The 20,532-nt window shown below is 42.8% G+C and overlaps 1 protein-coding gene across 4 annotated transcripts in view; it reads left to right on the top strand.

Moving 5' to 3' along the window:
• LOC146547665 (vang-like protein 1) overlaps positions 1-20,532 on the top strand; it is a 76,309-nt gene that overhangs the window by 25,213 nt on the left and 30,564 nt on the right. For 2 of the 4 annotated variants that reach the window (XM_085263865.1, XM_085263864.1), the window contains exons 2-3: positions 2,379-2,657; positions 10,793-10,919. In XM_085263865.1, the coding sequence (XP_085119991.1) occupies positions 2,587-2,657; positions 10,793-10,919 (198 nt within the window). In that variant the 5' untranslated portion in view covers positions 2,379-2,586. Of the gene's footprint in view, positions 1-2,378; positions 2,658-10,792; positions 10,920-11,469; positions 11,587-18,277; positions 18,900-20,532 lie in introns of those variants that run through there. The other 2 variants (XM_085263868.1, XM_085263867.1) reach the window with 2 other exon arrangements.

The following is a 20,532-nucleotide window of genomic DNA, read 5'->3' as shown; positions in this document are numbered from 1 at the left end:
TTTCTTCCCCCCTTTTTCACCATCTCTTCTCCCCTCTATTTTTCTTTCTCTCCCTCTCTTTCTTTCATTCTTTCTCACTTTCCTATCCCCCAGTCATGTCTGTCCCGTCTTTAAAAAACGAAAATAAAATAAATACATAATTATAATAAAGGTCAATCAAATGGACCAATAAGGCAAGGCCATGATGATCCACTTGATAAAGTAAATCCACTTGGCATCTTTCTTGGCCTTCAGACAACAATTCTGATGGCTAAAGATCCAAACGGGACAGGCAAAAAAAAAGAAAAAAGAACTGTGCTTTTAATCTGACTCTGAGCCAAATGTATCTCACTCTCCACACCTGTGAATACAAACTCTAACCATTCCAATAAAAGGCGTCTTATATTCCCCGTAATGAATCCTTCAAACCTTCTACCTGCTATATGTATATGATTTTAATCTATTGTTTTTTGTTGTCATTTTGCTTTTTTAAAGTGCTGGAGCATTTTTAGAGCTATGTGATCTTCTTGAGGAAGATTACCCAGTGAAATTCTGAGAATTATAATTGATGCAATCACTGTTTTGTTGAGGGCTTTGGATAAAGGCATCAATATACCTGAACAATGTTTGTATATACATCCACCCATCCATCCATCCATCCATCCATCTTCTACCACTAATCCAGGTTACAGTGTCAGCAGAGACCTTACTGCCCTCTCCCTGACCACCTCATCCAGCTCGGGACACTTGGGCCAAGCAATATCACCTCTCCAGCAGGTCCTGGATCTGACTTGGGGCCTTTTCCCTGTAGGACATGATTGGAATACCTCACAAAGAAGGCATCCAGGAGGCTTGCTAGTCATATATCCAAACTTTCTCAGCTGGCTGCTTTTAATGTAGGGGAGTAGCAGCTTTACTCTGAGACCCTTGTGGCTAGCAGAACTTCTCGTCCTTTCTCTAAGGGAGAGCCTTAGAGATAGCCCAGGCACCCGTTGGAGGAAACTCATGTCTGCTGCATGTATCCATGGTCTCATTCTTTTGGTCACTAAACAAAGCTCATGATGGATGTACTTCGACTGCTTTGCTTTCACATTCACGATTACCATTACAGACCAATACAGTGTCTGCATCCTGCATCACTGCAGAAGCAGAACCAGCCCATCTGTTAATCTCTACTGGACCCTTTTCCAGATGAGACACTTTTCAGTTTCAGTTTCACAGTTTCAAAAAAAAAATTCCATTGCTATTGTTTGACCATTTTCTTTTTTTTATATTATATCAGGATAATCCCCATTACCACAACACAACCCATTACCACCCTACAACCTTTCCCATGCATTCCTACTAGTTAAAGCCACACTTGTTGACTTCTTCATTAGGTATGCCTGTGCAATCTAGTTCAAGCAGGATAAATTATAATTGTACTTTATATTTATTATTAAATCCACACTGAGGGCACTTGGTTGAGCTGGTGAGGCATATACTATAAGGCTGCAAGGGCCTGAGTTCACTTCCTAATAGTCTAATCCTGGGTTGACACAATTGTAACAGGAGCCGAATTTGTGTTTGTAGCATCCAGCTATTGAAGCAGAGGAAATACCAGGACAAAGGGGGTCTTGCATATGAATCCAGGATCCATATATGAGACTCCAAATCTCAGAGTTCTCAGTGACCTCGACCTCAAGGTGGTCAGGTTTTCTTGTAAATGAGGTAACTCATTAAGCAAGTCCTGTAGGAGTTAACTTAAAAGGCTAAGGGGTAGCACTGGAGGCCACCAGTATTTTTGACAGTTTTTCTCAAGCCAGGATTTTACAGATATCTACAGACATGTAGGTGAAACTGCTGTTTGTGTGAATTTCCTGTGCTATCACAGCTCTTTGAGACTCACTTCCAAACTGGCAACACCTCATTCTCATTTTGACGTCTCCTTCGAAAATAAGCCTTATCTCTATGGCACTCTTTCTGTATTCATCACGGAGCTTGTCAGTGCCGGGCATAAATTGTTTACTGTGTGTCACAGACTTAAGGCTGCTTCAGAACAACAGTCGCCAGTCTAATGGGAATAGGAGCAAATTGCTGTTTCGGGATAGCGGCGTTTCTTTTATCTGGAATGCTCAGTTGAAGTGTAACCTCTTGGGAACTGCCTTTTATGGGAAGTGTTGTCACTGTGCAGGTTTGGAGCTAGGAGGCAGTGATTGTCATGCAGCTGCAGATAAACGTCGGCACGCTGAGCATTTATGCACTAGAGGAAAATAGATGTGGCGAAAAAGCTTGTGACTTGAATGCTTGATTTGGGTTTTCGTCTCTATCGCCAATAGATGTGGACAGGTTTTCCAGAGACTTAACATTTTGAATTTAAATTTTCCTGTCTCCCCCTGTCCCCTCCTTCCACTCTGCAGGTTAATGTTTCCTTACCGGGCGCCCCCAGGGTCGCTTTCAAGCCTGACTGCTGACAGCTGACACCTCTGTCATCCTCCTGAGCGATCTAATCGATCACCTCTAGCTCGACAAGACAGCACACCAGGTTCTGCTTCGTTCTGCTGGCGGTTGAGTAGAGCAGGCTCTGTGTTGCCCTGAGCCCAGCTATCTCAGCAGGACTGCATCACCATGGATACAGAGTCCACCTACTCGGGATATTCCTACTACTCGGGGCGCTCCCGGGGATCCCACAGACATGGGTAAGTCCTGCCAGTTGGTTATTACGGTTTTTCCTGACTCTGGTTTACGTGAAGTGTTGGTGTGGGCTGCAGGATTTCCCTCAGTAAAACATGCCTGAGCTGGTGCCTATTATGTGAAGTTGAAGTGATAGTGGATGTGATACGATTACTACTGGTTGGTTAGTAGATATAGATGTAGTAGATGTTAACAGCAAAATCAGTTTTTAGGAGATGGATAGAAGAAGCAAGGATTTTTACAGATGTCTTGGAGAGGACGGTATTACTACTTTGTCCCTGTTGGAGCCTTTGGGGGCTCAGTAAATCAGTGGATCTGTTGTACTTTCCTTTTGTGATTTTCTTTCTGACTCTGAGCATTTGTTTTCCTGTCCTGTTCTGTGTCTTTGTCCACCTCCGTAGTGTCACCTTTTGTGTATCTGTGTCTGTCCCTCTGGCCAAACATGTGTGGAGCCCACAGCTCCTGGAGGCGCATTAGTCTGTCAGCAGCCAAATGAGTGTGGTTGACAGGCCTCAGGAAGGCAGCAGGAGACAGGTGCTGAAGAGGCCTGACTGACTGGCTCAGCGGATACATTGAGACTCAGAGAGGAGATGAGAGTAGAGAACTGGAGAACAGGATCCTGTTCCATAACAGCCCCTCCCAGGTCAATGACAGTCCCCTCCAGCTTGTTTGCCATATATCTTTTGGAGTACTTGTGCCTGCCTTTCCCACTCTAGCTGCCACCTGTTGCTGTTTAAGGGATTTGTCATGCTGTCTGCAACTTTCTGCCTCTGTCCTCTTCACACTGCACCCCCCTCAGCCCTGCCCTCCTTATCTCTTTCCTTTCATTCTCCTCATCATTAAACATTTTGCTCCCATGTGGCCAATCGTGATATGAAGGCAGCAGCTGCCCCCGCTCTCTGTGATCACCCTTCTTCCCTTTTCTCCTCCCATTTTTTAAATGTAGTCAATGCTGCTCTTTGAGGATGAGAAAGCGCAGGGATATCACTCGCTCCCTGGTCGTCTGCATTCCCCAGGGCACCAATGTGTCCTTGTAGCTCAAAGTTAAACTGAGCAAAAGTGCTCTCACTTAGCATGGAATCAAAGACAGTGGGGAGAGGTCAGTGCTTAGGAAAGTGGTGGAGACCTGTGTTCTCCTATTTCTTTTGCTGCACTCTTTCAAGTGAGTGACAGCAAATTGGAAAGAGACATATGGGCATCCCTGCCAGGCGCCATTCCGCTCCCTGCTCCTCCGGTCCTACCGTGACTGTGCCAAAGCCACCAGCTGGCCTCTAATTTAATGTAGAAAAAACTAAATTGTTGCCTTTGAAACCCCTTGCTGTTCTCGCGGGAAGGTAATCTTTTTACACCAAGGGGTGCCATGCGTGAAGCTGCTTCGGATCGCTGTCGTCTAATTACCCTGATGCCAGGAACAGATGCAAGCATGTGGGAGTGGGCTCACTACTTGTGTGCATACAACCATAGAAATAACAGATAAGAACAATATCCTTATATATGGGTACATGTGTGTAATTTGCTAGGACATGATAGAAGAATGGGATTTGCTTAGAGTCTGAGTAACAGAAGTTGCAGGATTTTTGGAGTTTTTTCCCCCCTCATTGGTAAATGGTAAATGGCCTGTATTTGTATAGCTAGTCCCGCCTAGGGACCCCAAAGCGCTTTACACACCCAGTCATCCACCCATTCATACACTGGTGGAAGCAAGCTACAGTTGTAGCCACAGCTGCCCTGGGACAGACTGACAGAAGCAAGGCTGCCATATCGCGCCATCTGCCCTTCTGGCCAACACCAGTAGGCGGCAGGTGAAGTGTCTTGCCCAAGGACACAACGACCGAGACTGTCTGAGCCGGGGCTCGAACCGGCAACCTTCCGATTACAAGGCGAACTCCCAACTCTTGAGCCATGATCGCCCTCATTGCTGGCTTTTTACCCCTTCCTGTTGCAAGACATCTTCTATTGGTGTTGTCAACAATACATTCCCCTGTCCCTCCAATAATTGCAGCAGCAGATCTGTCTGCAGATCTGCTGTTGCCATGTTTTTGGCACAAAAACATGCTGAAGACACCAATTTCTTACTTGCTTTTAGTTAATTAGTGTATTTCTGTATTTAGAGCATGACATTAGCAGTGAAACAACCAAATTATGCACATGCACAGGTTTAGCTATCCAAAGCTTTGCTTTGCTTCTCTCTCCCCAACCGGTTGCAGCAGATGGCCCCGCCTCTCCCTGAGCCTGGTTCTGCCCGCGATTTCTTCCTGTTAAAAGGGAGTTTTTCCTTCCCACTGTTGCCAAAGTGCTTGTTTGTTGGGGTTTGCTCTGTATTATTGTTGGGACTTTACCTTGCAATGTAACTTGTGATTTGGGGCTATATAAATAAAACTAAACTGAGATGAATTGAACGTGTTTGTAGATTGCAGTACTTGAATCACCATTTTTCCAACAGGTGCAATCCATAATAATTGCTACTCAAAATAGGCTGCTTCTAAGTAAATCCTAACAATTTGTGTTTTTACCTGCAAATATAATAATTGCAGCTGCCCTAAAGAGCTTCTCCTCTCATACTTTCAGAGCGTGGAGTTTTGATGCAGAGCTAATTTAACTTTCTTCAGTTTTGCTCTCAGAACTTCTCCAGAGCTAGGCTCCTTCACTTATTCAATTTTAAGCATTTAAATGACTATAGACTTGCAAATCACATATTAGCAGCTGTTCATGTGTAAAATTGGTTCTTTTGATTGGTTCTTTTGCTGTAACTCCAATTACAGAGCAGCACCCAGTATTCACACAGGACAGAGTCACTTCAACTAATATTAAGTCATAGTTTTAATACCATTCAAAGGTTCCTGCATGATATTATTCTTAAAGCAGAGCGGTTTACTTTTTGTTTCAACTGGAAGGTTAAGATTGGATCAGAGAAACACAAAGACTTATCTCACTTAGTGCCCATTCAGCTCAGGTTTAGACAGCACAGCAGAGGCTTCTTGTGACTCATTACCTTGTCGATTAAACAGGAGGCCAACAATCTTCAGAATCATCTAATGGTAAGCTTATGGTTAAGTAATATAGCTACCAAGAAGCTTAATGAATTCAGGCGTGTCTAGGCAACAATATGTTGATCTGAGCACCATGTACTGTCTTTTTTTATAGCTGAGAACTAAAAAAAAAAAGAGAGATTTCAGCAGACAGACTTTTGCTCTGTTTTTACACTGTGTTAAAACTCACAGATAATAAATAGGTGTAGATTCAGATGCTGAATACCTTATATTTCCCCCCCTCTCATAAGGAATTAACAAGGGATTGCTAAAGAATCAGACCTGCAATCAGGATTGAGAAAGGCATCAATGTTCATCCTTTCTCACTGTTTTGTTTGGGTTGTTTGACCCCCAATAAACTGACCTCAAAGTCTGGGCTTTATTTCCCAACTAAGACATGTTCAAAGGGAATTTGAGACTATGGATATGCCCGTAAACGTTTTTCCGAGGCTTTCTTGACCTTTTAAGCTGCTGTGAAAACATCAGATCAAGTATTTATATGGTATCAGTTCACAACAACTGCCTCAAGGTGATTCATGTAAGATAAAGACTGTACAGTATTAGAGAGAGAGAGAACTCTTACAATTAGATGATTCCTATAAACAAGCGCTCGGTGATTGTGGAATGGAAAAACTTCCTGAAAGATTTCAGGAAGGAGGTAGGGGCAGCTACAAACCATGACCAGTTGCGGTCACAATTAGCTGGAAAACCTTGTTTCCCATGGGGATTTTGGTCATCATTAGTTCTTTGGAAATGAAGTTTCTGGGACTTGTGTGTCAGTTTGAATGAAAATCCAAGTTCACGTAAGACAGAGTGGTGATTGTTTGCTCACACCACTGCTAGCTCAGTGTGTGATGTGCTGGTTTGGACTTGTGTCACCATTGTCGCTGTTGGTGGTGGCTGATCTGGACACTAGTGCTTTGGCTCAGATTGCTGTGTTGACACAAAGCTCTGTGCCGCACAGGTGTGTGGGTTACTCTGCCAGCCAAAGAGAGGACAAATTGGTCCACAGACAGTTTGGCATGCCACCCTAGTTGGCTGTACTTTTTCACTAGCCTCTGTGTGAGGTGGAGAACACACTCGTCCTCAGGTGTTGGAGGGAAATACTGCTTCCAGAGACAAACTGGCAGGACTCTGCCTCATCCATTGTCAGTTTTCCAAAAAGCCACACCCATTTCAGGGATACACGCTGCAAGTCAAATCCCATTAATCAAATCATAGCAGCACAATTTTGGAATATCAGTGAGCCAGCTGCATGCTAATGAGGCAGGAAGAGGATGTGGTAAGAGAGACAAAGGGGGAGGAGGTATCCATACAGTGCAGTAATCCCAGGATGTTGCTGAAGGGGGAATGAGAAAATGTGCTGGAAGAGGGGAGAGGCTGGTACACAGATTGGTAGGCCAGTCTGCGAAACCACTTGCTGGGCTGTCCGCAGGCTTGCTCGCCTCTGTGTTACTTTGCAAATTGCATATTTTATTGCATTCTTAATTGCTTTTTGTTCAGTTTCTGGGGTTTAACTGACATTATCTTTTATCTTATTATTTATGCATCGTCTGTCTTTTCCAAGCAGTTGAGGGTCAGGGTTGTTTTTGCTTTTTTTTTTTTAAACTGAAGATGATTCCCCCCCCCCCCCCCCCCCCAATTTCTAGAATCTGAATAAACAGATCTGACCAATCAGATCACTGCATTTGGCGACAAATTTAGTTTCAGTTTGTCACAACTCGAAAGTTCAATTTTTCTGGTTGCTAGAAAACATATGTAATCCCAACCGGCTGGCGAGTGGTTTCTGGAGGTTGCTGGCTGTCATTAGGTGAAAATCAGTTGCACCAAAAAGCTCCTTGCTTTAGAAACCACAGTTTCCTGTAATTTGCATGGAAGACACCAACTTATTTGCAAACTATCACCATTTATTCTCCAAACTGCAGTGAAGCTCAAAGGAAACTGTAAAGAGACAGATGTAAACTGAAAACTGAGAATTCCAAGTCAGTCTGATTTACCATAGAGTAACACACATTTGAAATAAAGCATTCATGAATTAATAATTGCTTATGTCATAAATTTATTTATTTATTAGTCAAATCAGTTACAAATGAATGTTTAATGTATTTTACTTATTAGATATTAAAAAAACAATTAATTATTTGACAATTTAATATATAATAAGAGCAATTTTAAATACATGAATATATGTGTGTATAAATGTGTTGTGGGATTTTACAAACTGCATTCATAAAGATGGCTGTCATGTAAAAAATAAAACTGCGCATGTAGTCTCACATATAGTCTAGCTTCAGACAACAATAATACAGGGAATGATGGACTGATCGGTATCATTGTAATCACTCTTTTTCAATTATTTTAAATCGTAGGTATCAGAAGGTTATGTGGTAACAGGTGGACTCCTGAGACTGTTTACAGACAGTGTTTCCATAATTAATTATTATTAAAGGCTGTAGGTTATAGCTATTGTTTTAACTGTGCTAGCTGATTCAGGCTTCATTTAAAAGGAGCAGATTAGCTTACTAAAAATGGCAGCCCACTAGTACTGATGGGATGTAATCTTTTTCCAAGCTAACATGAGTCTTAAAGAGTATGGCTACATGCAGCGATGCTAGTCTTAGCCACATCTGCGTGTTACCTTCAGCAGATGGTCAGGTGATTCCACAAAGTGCACACTTCAAGATCGGGGCTCTCTTCAGTTAATGTCAAGGCAGAGCTATTGACACAAGCAGCAACCTAGAAAAACCCGGTCAGCCATCTTCATCATCATCTCTCTAACCAAACAGAGAGCTCCTTACATCACATTGCATTATTAATTTGCATTACTTTTTCTCCAAGGCCAAGAAGTCACAGAAAGGCTAATTGGAGACATGGAGACATAGGAAAAGGACATGGAGTTGATAAGGAGGAGTGGAATCTTGATTTTAAATATCAAGAAAATATATTGTTAATTTGATTTTTTCTTGTTCTGTTTACTTATTTCTTTTTCTGAAAATGTGTTTATCAAATCTGAATTAAAAATGTGTTTTCAATAAGACTAAATGGTTGGGGAATTTTCCCCATTAACAGAAGTTGCCAGATGGTTGGCGACTGGCAGACATGTGTGACTGGGGACATATTTGGGGGGGGGGTCTGTTTTAGGAGTGGATGTGAAGGTTTTCTGAATAAGTAAAATAAAGTGATTATTATAATTATGTAAATGATTCTTTTCTTTTTCAGTAGAAGAAATGTTTGATTACTTCTCTAGGTGGTAAGCCCGTTTACGTGACTAGTTAGCATAGTTTTTTTGTTTTATTTTGCTCTTAATGTGACTTTCTGCTCCTTTCCACTCTTCTTTTGTAGCTGCTACCTTCTCCTTACTTGTCTCCCAGACCTCCTTATTATTCTGACTGTGATCTTGAAATAGGATCTCTGCTTTGTGAGCCCGGCTGCTCCTCCCTGCTTCCTCCTCTACAGCTTTTCTCTCCAATTAATAAGTATAATCAGCGCTGACGTTTGACTGATGAGCGCTCCCTCTGGAATAACCATCACCACAGCAATGACACTAGTTGTAATAATATTTAAAGTAATAATGATTGTGGTAATATATTTAAAGGCCTACATTCACCTCCTAATCTCCTGGATTTATTAGATAAGAACATGTCAGTCACTTTGTGAACTGGATTGCTGCAGGCTATTGAAAATGAGCTTTCTCTCACTCGGTGCAGGTTTGAAATGTTCGTCGCTCTCGTGATTTTCTGCAGGAAAGCGAGTCCATATTTAAAAAGGAAGGGCAAGAATAGAGGCGGAAGGCAGACTGGGCTACACCCTTTAATGAAAACACTTGGATCTAATGCAGCTCTTGCTGGACTATAACAGCTCCACTGCTGTCAGTCATACGGCTTCCTCCATTACCAAAGGCAGGATATCCTGTACTTTATGAATATGAATGGTTATTGTGTGACAGTAGTGTTCAAGGGTCACTTGAGTTTTTCTTGCATAGGTCACTGTAAGGTTGATGGTGATGGTTAATGTGTAACAGCAAAGATTGAAGCTGATCGCATCAATATTTCATATTAATATCAGAACAAATAAATATGTAGAATCCAAAGTGTGCAGTTCCTGTTGATTCTGCAGGCCAATTGAGGATCTTTTAGGTCATTGTTTTGGTTTTATAGTATATACACTTGCTAAATTAATGCTAATGTTTCTCCGCATTTGATGTAAATAAACAGAGGTCAGAAGGATCAGTTCATGTGGGTGTCAAAAGGACTGCTTGTGTTCTTGTGTGTCTTAATAGAAAGCAGGACACAAAAGCCTTCTCCATTGTGGAAATTAGATTTGTTACACTTCTGTTCCAGTGCTGCTCCTGCATAAGAAGTGATTACGAGGAAACAACAAGCTTAGAGACTGCAGGAAACTCATTAACATTTAGCATGACAAAGAATACAGCATCAAGAACAATCCTTCTGTCTTTAAAAGAAGGGGAAGACAAGAAAAATCATGTAATTTCTTCTTTATTTGCCTGCATATTCAGTCAGTAATCTTGCTGAATCTTCATACCTAGGTTAGATCCGACAGCCTTGCCTCGGCTCTGGTCTTGTCAGTCTCATTCATTGTCCAGCAAAGGTTCTCAAGCATATGACTGCTCACATAAAAGCTGAACAAAGCAGTTTATTTGTACTGTATTTACTGTATTTTAATCTGGAAGTGTTACTAAAATTAGAGCATAACGTGTGTTTGCCTAGGAGAAAGGAGACGGATAAGGGATTAAAGGGGCTGCAGAGTGGGCTCGGCGCCATGTGGTGGTGGTGGTGATGCTGGGTGGAGGATGGAGAGACCTGCCGCTCTCGCTCTATACCAGATTACTGTAGCGCTTACATTGCAGCTGACATGGTTGGAAGACCTCATGGACAGTGATTCAGATATTTAGGCTTTATGCTCACTCTGCACGCACTTGAATTCTAGAAAACCAGAATGTCTTCAAATTCCTTGTTGTGTAATTCAATTCTGTTTAATTTCTATAGCACCAAATCACAACAACAGCCGCCTCAAGGCGATTCATATTGGAATGCAAAGACCATACAATGCGCTCACTGATCGTGATTTTTGCTTTTTACTTTCTCTTTCAGAGAGCGAAGCCGGGACCGGCACAAGTCGCGCAGCAAAGACAGCCGCTCGGAGAAGTCTGTAACGATTAACACGCCGCCTGCAGAGCCGCTGCTAGGCGACACAGCTGTACGGGGGGAGCAAGTCCAGGTACGACCTGCTGCAAACACAAGGCACTGCACAGTCACTACCGTGCTTCTTCACAAACCTCTCACACTTTTGATTCACAGCTTAGTTTCCACACGTTCAGCACATTTACCATAGATGACCTCTCAACAGTGTTGCTATAAGTTTGACGGAGGGCTCTGCTGCTGTGATTTATATGTAGAATTTGGAGCACAGGAGACTTATCACTCGCACTCAGAATGAGCTGGAATGATAATTGTGTTTATCAGCCTGGGTTGGGACAGGCCATCTGGTATTTCAGGGCAAAAGCCAGGAGGGCCAGTCCATTTATGTCAAGATCTGGGCCGTCACTTTCCGGAAGCCTGTTTCTGAAAATATCTGCAACAGGGTATGGACGCAGCAGGCTTCCTCTCTCGATGGCGAAGCTCTGATAAATCCACTTCATTAAAGGCAAACGGCAGGCGCTGGCTCAGTTCATGAAATCCACCAGCACTGGGTTGGTAGACGCTTTCAGTGGCCCCCTCTGAAATGGTCTAGGCCAAGCCCATGCAGCAGCTAAGCTGGAAGCTAAGCTTTTGACTGTTAAAATTCAAAAGTGTTGCCTCAGAAATCATGCTGACTGGGAGTTCCATGATTGCGAGCTCAAAATATGGATTTTGTGATGGATTATTTGATACAAGATAAGTATAAGGTAGGCAACATCATAGGTTACACCAGCTTAAATGTTTGCTAAACATCTGGTACTATACACTGAACCATCTGGCCTTTGGTTTGTTTGTGTCTAACAGAAAGTCTACTGACTCATGTTTAATTTCACGCACCAGGCAGACATTTGACTATGTTGCTTGGATTCAGATAAAAGGTCGGTAGATCAGATAGCTCTGTGTAAACTGGGCCGGTTGGCTGCAAGCTGTCATGTCGAGACATGAAATTCCAGGTAGCACTTGAGCAGTACACGACTTCTTAGTCACAGTGGAAGACACTGAGTAACAGCCGGTTTGTTTTCTTGTTTTGTGTGGTTTTTGTGATCCAGAACATAATTCATTGAGTAGAAATAGTTGTAGTTAAGTACTTCATTGCACAGAAATATTGTTTTTGGAATGGCTGATAGACAAAAATATTATTACATCATCTGCGATGTAATAAAGTCATTATTGCTTTAATAATTGCATAATAATTACAAAAACCTTTAAAATCGTGCAGTGGGGCACATTTAAACTCAGGTTCATTACTTTTATCAGCGTTCTTCTGAACGTGCTGTGTTATAAATGGTGGAAACGAGTTTGTTTGGATGTATTTACAGAGTTTCGGTTGTATTAGTAGTAGTGATACATCCCTCTACTAAACAGCATACATCACTTCTCAGTTTAATCCCTGTCCTTGCTTTTAGTTTTTATTCACTGCATGGCAACATAATGCAGTATGAATAACTTGTTAAGTCATTTACTCACAGCTGCTTCATAACGTGCATAAACACTGCTGTAATCATGTTGTCAGAGGGAGCCTCTCCTGATTTCTTCTGATTGCTACAAACAGCTTCGCTTCTGTTCTGCGGTTGCTTGTTAGCATCTTAAAAGCAAATTATTCAACAAAGCTTTTAAAGAAGGAAATACTTCTACTCCTGTTTTGTGTTTTGCCCCAGCCATAGTAAACATGATGCAAATATCACATTCCAGAGTTGCAAAGTGCAAGTAAGAGCAGATGGTTATTTTCCCATAGGCAGTGATGGTGACTCATTGTTTTGCTTTTTCGTGGCTTGGTCGGACATGAAATTATGTCAGTTGCACAGGATAGAGAGACACAGGTCTAACGTGTTAGTAAGTGAATAATGTTGATGTGCTTTTTACAAACCAAATAAGCTGTAGACTTGTTAACAAAGGTCAAATCAGATTGAATTTTAATTGACTATGATTTCTTTTCATCGCAGTTTAAGCCCTTTTAAAATTTGAAGGTTTAAATGTAGCATCTGTGCATCTTGATGAAAAAACTGGTGACCCCTTGTGCTACAGTCACACTAGGAAAAAGTAGTTGGAGACTGTGGTACTACTGGGCGATTGTGGCTCAAGAGTTAGGCGTTCGCTTTGTAATCGGAAGGTTGCCGGTTCGAGCCTCGGCTTGGACAGTCTCGGTCGTTGTGTCCTTGGGCAAGACACTTCACCCGTTGCCTACTGGTGGTGGTCAGAGGGCCCGGTGGCGCCAGTGTCCGGCAGCCTCGCCTCTGTCAGTGCGCCCCAGGGTGGCTGTGGCTACAATGTAGCTTGCCATCAGCAGTGTGTGAATGGGTGGATGACTGGATATGTAAAGCGCTTTGGGGTCCTTAGGGACTAGTAAAGCGCTATATAAATACAGGCCATTTACTGCAATTACTGCAATAGCGTACAATGAACTTGAGGAACAACTTGAGGAAATTTGCCACCTTTAAAACAGCTTTGGTGTCTCAAGATGAAGTAACACTTAGTCCGCAATCAGTCTGCAGCGAGTTTGTCACATTGTTTGTGATGAAATGCAAATTACCTGAAATAAACTGATGAAAATCTCACATCATCTACTGGCAGAAATTCACACTAAACAGAAATTTGCATTGACTGCTTACGTTCAGAATCCATTAACTGTCTGCTTTTCAGGGTTTTTTTTTTTAAATTATGGACCGTGAGATTATAAGAGTTTGCAATGAGGAATGTCATCATTGGAAAACTAAAACATAATGGACCTTGTCTGTGCGGCCACACACAGCGATAAATTTTCCATATTTTTAGTTTTTTCAGAAACAAATTTGTTGGAGGTCATGTAAGAATGTTTTTAAAAAAGACAGTAACATTGGTAAGGCACTGATTTAAAATTGATTCTGTCATTTACCGAAACAGAAAAACCACTAATACTAATAAGCGAGAAATGCTTTCATCTGAGGCAATGGAGCCTTGTGACCTGCCTCCTCAAGGCTCCATGCAGTCTGCATTTCCACTAGTCCAAACGCATTGCGAGCAGACTGTGTGCTGTGTGCTACTCGAGAGAAAAGAGAGTAACTGCTCAGCTTAGTAGATGATGGCAGCTTATAATGTCTGATGTCGCACGGAGTCAGAGGACAGAGCCCTTTACTTCATCCACACTCGCCTCTCTGTGCATACGGTGTTCTTTATCAGTGGGTTCAGTCCTAAACATCTTCAAAACTACTTTGGGGGATCAAGATGGTGATAAAATGGCAATACGAAGGAGTCAGTATTGAATTCTTCTGTTTTACTTTTAAAGGTCAAACTGTCAAATACATTATTTAGGATTTAGCCTTTGTTTACGTGAGAGCGTTTAGTGTTTTAGCCAAACCGTGTGAAACAAGTGGAGTTCATCACATGTGCCGCTTCACCAGATGACTGGAAATGATGTCAAACGCAAACATGAACTTTTCCTGTGGCGAGACTCGTTTGCAGGAGTCTGCATGCGCGGCTGTTTGTTTTTTTCATCTGCATACTGTGTCTTATTTTAACAGACAACAGGATTTGCCACACAGCACAGCCGTTCTTAGTATTTAGCTCTTCATGTCTTATTCATGCCGTGGCCTGCAGTAGCGCTGCTGACAGGGCGGGGAGTGTTTGGCTTTAGTTTGAGTAATCAGGGCAACCAATTCTACTGAGAGCAAGGCTCAGTACAAATCCCTGTGCGCGTGCTCGTTGCGCAGGTCTGCTGTCTCACATATGCCCCCCGCTCCTCGTCTGCATGCGTCAGTGTGATCTCAGAGTCTCACAGTGCAGCACTGCGCTCATTACTCCACTGCTGAGACTTAATCAGAGTCTTGGCTGACAGAACAGTACATCGCTCCGGGCAGGGATGTCTTCGCGATCCAGCGGTAAAGTTTCCGATGGCTGTGTCTGTGATGTCTCACCACAGGAAGTATAAAAGAAGGGAGGTTTACATGGAAGTGCTTTGGAAAGCATAACTGGAGTTTTAAGCAGGCGGAGGGATGATGTGTTTTTGTTGATGTTACTCACTCAGTTTATATACACTTGTTTTATTTGAGCTTAGTGTGAGAGTCTTTGCTGTTTTTTACTGTTCTTTCTCCTGTCTTTGCTCTCAGTTTCCTTGGGTGTACACAGAGTGGAGGAGGTGTGACACAGGTGTCACTGTTAGTGCATAAAAGCTTTCCAATGAGAGAGCGGGTCATAAGAGGAAGTCACACACTGGTGCAAACAAACAAGCACGAGTTGTTGTGGTGGAAAGCATGGATCGCCGCCAAACTGCTGACCCTTTATTGTATTTTGCGTATATTCAACACATGTTTACTGTGATTACACGGACATTATGCACGAGTAGGTAATGGGTAATAAAGTACTGATTTGTAAATAACCTGAGCTTATTATAATATTATGATGCAGTTTATTTATCACTAACTTGCCAGCACATTCTCTTTATAAGATATAACGGGTATTGGGGACAACTTGAAAGAGGGAAGGTCAGAGGTCACATGTGACGTAATATTTGGATACAAACCATAATATAATATTTAGAATGTCCATACACCAGGATCACTTTCTAAATGTTGCCAATACAAACAAAGGCAGTAGAATTTAAGCATAATTTTAAAGATTTGACCTTGAAGAGGAGGTCAGAGGTCCAAAGTAGTGTGATAGAGTTTCCATATATCATTTCTTATATGTTGTCAGTGGAAACAATGGCAATAGGAAACATAGTTTTAAATAACTCTATAGAGCATTATTATCACTTTGCACTTCAGATCAATCCATTGCCCTTCGGGTCAGATCGTGGCTCAAGAGTTGGGAGTTCGCCTTGTAATCGCAAGGTTGCCGGTTCGAGCCCCGGCTCGGACAGTCTCGGTCGTTGTGTCCTTGGGCAAGACACTTCACCTGCCTCCTACTGGTGTTGGCCAGAAGGCGCGATATGGCAGCCTCGCTTCTGTCAGTCTGCCCCAGGGCAGCTGTGGCTACAACTGTAGCTTGCCTCCACCAGTGCGTGAATGTGTATGTGAATGGGTGGGTGACTGGGTGTGTAAAGCGCTTTGGGGTCTCTAGGGGGGGCTAGTAAAAGTGCTATACAAATACAGGCCATTTACCATTTATACGGTACTTTCTGTAAGCTGACAATACACGCCACACTTGTAGTTTTTTTTTAAGTTATAAAGCTTTTTGTCAGCTTTCAATAAAGAAATGGTTAAGTTGACCCTGAAGACCCTAACCCAGAAGGAATGACACACTAAACAGTACAAAAGCCCTGATTGGCAGAGGTAACCAGTGTAGTTTTTTCTGAAATTTTCAGGTGGCGAAGAGTGGTATCATACAGTGTCGATGGGAAGTGCGCTGTGAAATGACACTGGACGCGATCATGTTTTGCTTGTGTGAGAAATTGTGTCAGTTTATGCTGCTGTTATTGTTGCACGTGACTGGATATTGGAGTGTGTAGTATGCAGTAAGTGGTGGATTGGAGTAGCTGAGGTCAGTGTGGCATGGCAGCTGTGCAGCTTAGGAGTGTGCTGCGGAGCTGCATTGTATGAAGTGTCAAACAGAAGAAATGTGATATGTTTAAACCGTAAAGCATTCTTTGAGAATTAGCACCTTCCTTTCAAAGCTGATGGAGAGTGCACATGGAGCCAGGTATCATTTTACATGTTTATGTGCAGGTCAGGGGAAAGAACCTCACATCTTTGCACACCCTTCATAGCTTACACACATTTAGCCCAGTAATCACCTTATAATGCTTTCCTCTAGGGTTCCTTATGCGTCTCTCTCGATGTAGCCAGTTCTTTGACGTTGCACGCTTCCCTTCTTCATCACCTTCTGTCAGAATCCACAACTTGCTCCTCCACCTCCCGCTCTTTCACCTTTCGCTCACCCTCCCTGCAGCCTGGTTTATTCGGTCCAATTAAAAGCAGCTGCTTTATGATCTCAGCTGTCCCCCAGCTCGAGCTTCAGCACGGTCAGAGTGACACAAAGAACAGCGCAGGTAGCTTCACTGCCACAGACTCTAAACCATGTCAGGTTCCTGGAACAGGCGGAGTGCTTGGGCTGGTGTTTTGGATTCCTACTCTGTGGTGAGTGCCACCTGGCTCCGTGTCCTGTGAGAGAGAATCCCACAGAGCTTCATGGTTATCCCAGAGCTTTGTGTGTGTGCGTCTGTGCTTGTTGTGAGCTGCATGGGTGGGGAAAGAGAAAGGGAAAGACGTGCTCTTCTGCTGTAGATTTGGAAGATGATTTTTGAGGTGTTTTGGTGGTTTTTATGCCTTTAGTGAGTGGACAGGATTCTTCTTCTTCTGTTAAGATGCTTAGGTCCATGGTTCTTTTGCCTTAGCCCATTTGGGGAAGTTTAATAGCACAGAGAGGTGAACTTTGAATAAACATGCAAACTTGTTCTTGCCTGATTTGCTATTGCTTTAGATTAGCTTTTGTATTCTTTAGTTTAAGGATTATCTTTTTTAAGCTGTAGTATGATGACACATTGTGTGTCACTGTCAAAAAGTCATTGCAGTATGAATGTTTTTAAAGCTGAGTCACATGGCTCAGCAGTATGCTCCTAACAGGCTGTTTCTAGTCAGTCAGAAGTGGTCTCTGGGCTCCATTTGGGATGCTAATGTTCACTAGTAGAAAACAGGCCTAAAACAAAATATACTAGTGTGACTGATCTGTTGCAGTACACTGCATAAATGGGCACTTCTCTAAACTTGGGTGTCTTAACATGGAGGTTTATGGGGAATTACTCACTTTTAGAGCGAGCCTCAAGTGGCCTTTTGAGGAACTGCAGTTTGTGACATTTTTGTGCAAGAGAGCCAAAGTACAGCACAAGCGTCATTCTGAGAGACACACACGTCATTCTTTAGTCATTAGCTTTATCTTTAAATGTCATATATACTGTATATATACTCTATTTAATAGCTCAGAGGCAGCTAAATGTAACTGTATTCAGAGTTACTGAAGCAGGAGACAGCGTTGTCTGTATTTTCAGCTGTGTATTAATACACATGTGTTGCCCCGGTGAATATTCGCATTTGCACAACAGAGAAGAGGAATAAGATGAGTCTGATTTTTTTGGACATACAAAACACTTGTTATTAAGAGTTGTTCATCTTTTTATTTGTGCGTTCAAAAATATTTAGAATCTAACCCGACCTTTATTTTTAAGACATGCCATCAGTCGGTTGGATAAACTCGTTTTGTTTTACTTTGCACACATGCACTCTCTCACACATTGACACACATGCCAGTGGCAGCTCGGTGACACCACAGTGCTCACTGGGTCAGAAGCAATAGACGGAGAGTGGTGCTGAGGCAAGAGATGAACAGAGAATGAGGAGGATGAGAGAGGACGCCTTGAGGGGAAGAGGGAGGAAGGAGTGGGAGAAACATATCTTTGGGTGGATGGCATTGGCATCTAATTGTTGCTATTTGTTTGCCATCATCAGTAGGCTCAGATATTTGTTTATTGTGCTCGTCTACTCCTCTTTCTGCTCCTCTCTTCCCTTCTTTCTCAAGCCATCAATCCCTTTTATCCCCCCTCCATCCCTGCTGCTGTCAAGACAGCCCAAGCAAATGGCTCCTCTCTCCCCCACTTCCCAGCTTCTCTTCCTCTCTCCTGCTCCTCGCGGTCCCTCACTCTCTGTCTTCCTCAATAAAGCCCCTTACATTATGTGGCAAGTGAGCACACAGTCCCATACAATACCTCCTGAGGCACCATGGGAGAGATTTCTATATAAAGACGGATAAAGCGAAGGGCTGGGCTGCAGATCGGGCGAGAGTCAGGGAGGTCACATACACACAATAGCAGTCTGAGATGGATGAGGGGAAGAAAGAGCAGTAACTGAGTAACGGGACAAGGTTAGGTTCGGTAGGCGAGGATTTCAAGATGCAGACACCAGCAGTGTTGGAGGCGGGGGACGTATTGCAGGTGCTGGAGGTTTGTGAGGCTCCGGAGGAAATTAAAGAAGTTATTGTCACCACATTAGAAGAAGGTTCTAATACTAACTCGACTCCAGTGACCAGCTGTGGAGCAGGAACTAAACCAAGCCAGGTAAGGCTGACAGGTCTCTGCGACTCAGCAGAGACGACACTCTGTTGTTTTTAGCAAGCTGTGTTTGCTTTTCATGCTCAGTGTGGCTTTATTTCCTAATGCAATCATTTGCATGAGTCCGGACACACGTCCAGTCAGGTGGAACGTGTACTTCACGGTATAGCAGGCATGTATTTGGTGTGTTGGTCTGCTGTAACATTGAACACAGCTGCACCACAGTATTCTTGTAAATGCAGCTGATGTGGAAAGAACACTAAAACATTTGTACAGTCTAATGGCCATTGAGCGGTGGCACGCTTGGCATTTATTTTGACTTAATATAATCTTTGCTTTCACTGCGCAGTTCTATGTGCCATCAAGTAGGAAATGAATTTTTTTGGTCAATAGCAAAACCAAAGCAGAAAGAGTGCAGCTCTGCTGGGTTTCCTCCTCAGGCAGCAGAAATGGTGGATGCTGGAACAACCACAGCAACTGTTTGAAGTCTACCTGACAGAAAATATAGCTCTGCTAGTGGAGGAGGCAAAGAAGAAGAAGAGGGATCAAAGTGAGAAAAAACCAAAGTAAAAACAAGCTGACTCGATGAATCTGAGACTTGAGACTGTTCAAGAGGCTCATTCATTTGGCACTTTTTCCAACTAGAGAAATACGTGGCAAAGCCTGACTAGTTATTTTTCCTATTATAGGAAATTCCTATCTCAGTTTTTCACTGGTAGCATAAGGAAAGCTTAGTTACCTCTTCATGTCAGGTATGACAAACACATGTAGGCATTTCAGAGCAGTTCTAGCATTCATTTGGACTCGTGTTTCTGATATCTGTTTCTGGTCTTCACCAACTTTTTATCTGTGGCTTTTTATCTGACAAATCCTTCATTGTGTTTATCAGCTAACGGCTAGCTTTATCTGGTTGTTTGGTGCTATGTGGAGTAGGATGGAGGGGTAAATGTACAGCGGGTATTTAGATCTTTTTTGTTGAAAACAGTTGCCATTGTTAACCTTGGTCATGCAGACGAGCAGGTGAAAGTAGTTATTAAAAGCCTTATTTATGGCTGGCATGTACTTGAATCTTGATCTGAAGCTAAATGACTGACACTGTGGCTTTTGAGGTGGGGATAGGACTCTATGAATCATGTTTCTGCATCCACTCTACAACTACCCCCTCATGATTACCTGACATCGTGTATAACCCTGTTAATCATACAGCAGTTTGGCTCTTTTTCATGTGCCACTCAGCTGTCAGTCTCCTGTTGTCTAACACTCCCTCCTCTATCCCGCGAATTAGTCAAAGAAACTTTTTTAAGTGCTTTGCTTCCTTGTCCAGACAAGTTGTTGACAGCCGCACACGCTGTCCGCACTTTAAACAAAGGAGGTTTTAAATTGCTGTGAAGAGCTCTTTGGGGCAGCTTGATGCTATATTTTACACACACACATGCAGACACACACACCTTGCCTCCCAGGAGTCAGTAGAGTGCACTTGTTCCTGCCCTGAGTGAGGGGCTTTGTTTGCTGCCCACTTAGAGCTGAACAGAAAACAGGCTTTTAGTGAACATTTGATTTACTGTGAGAAACAATAGCTGTTATTTATACTCTGGTGGACCTAGAAGGCAGAAAATACTCAAGTGAAAGCTTTGTAAAA

The sequence above is a fragment of the Mchenga conophoros genome, linkage group LG23 (assembly GCF_057382185.1).
Source record: "Mchenga conophoros isolate Kocher_MC1m ecotype Shallow Benthic linkage group LG23, M_conophoros_male_GT1.1, whole genome shotgun sequence".
NCBI classification, from domain to species: domain Eukaryota; kingdom Metazoa; phylum Chordata; class Actinopteri; order Cichliformes; family Cichlidae; genus Mchenga; species Mchenga conophoros.
Note: the sequence above shows the minus strand (reverse complement) of the source record. Positions and strands in the feature narration are given on the sequence as shown.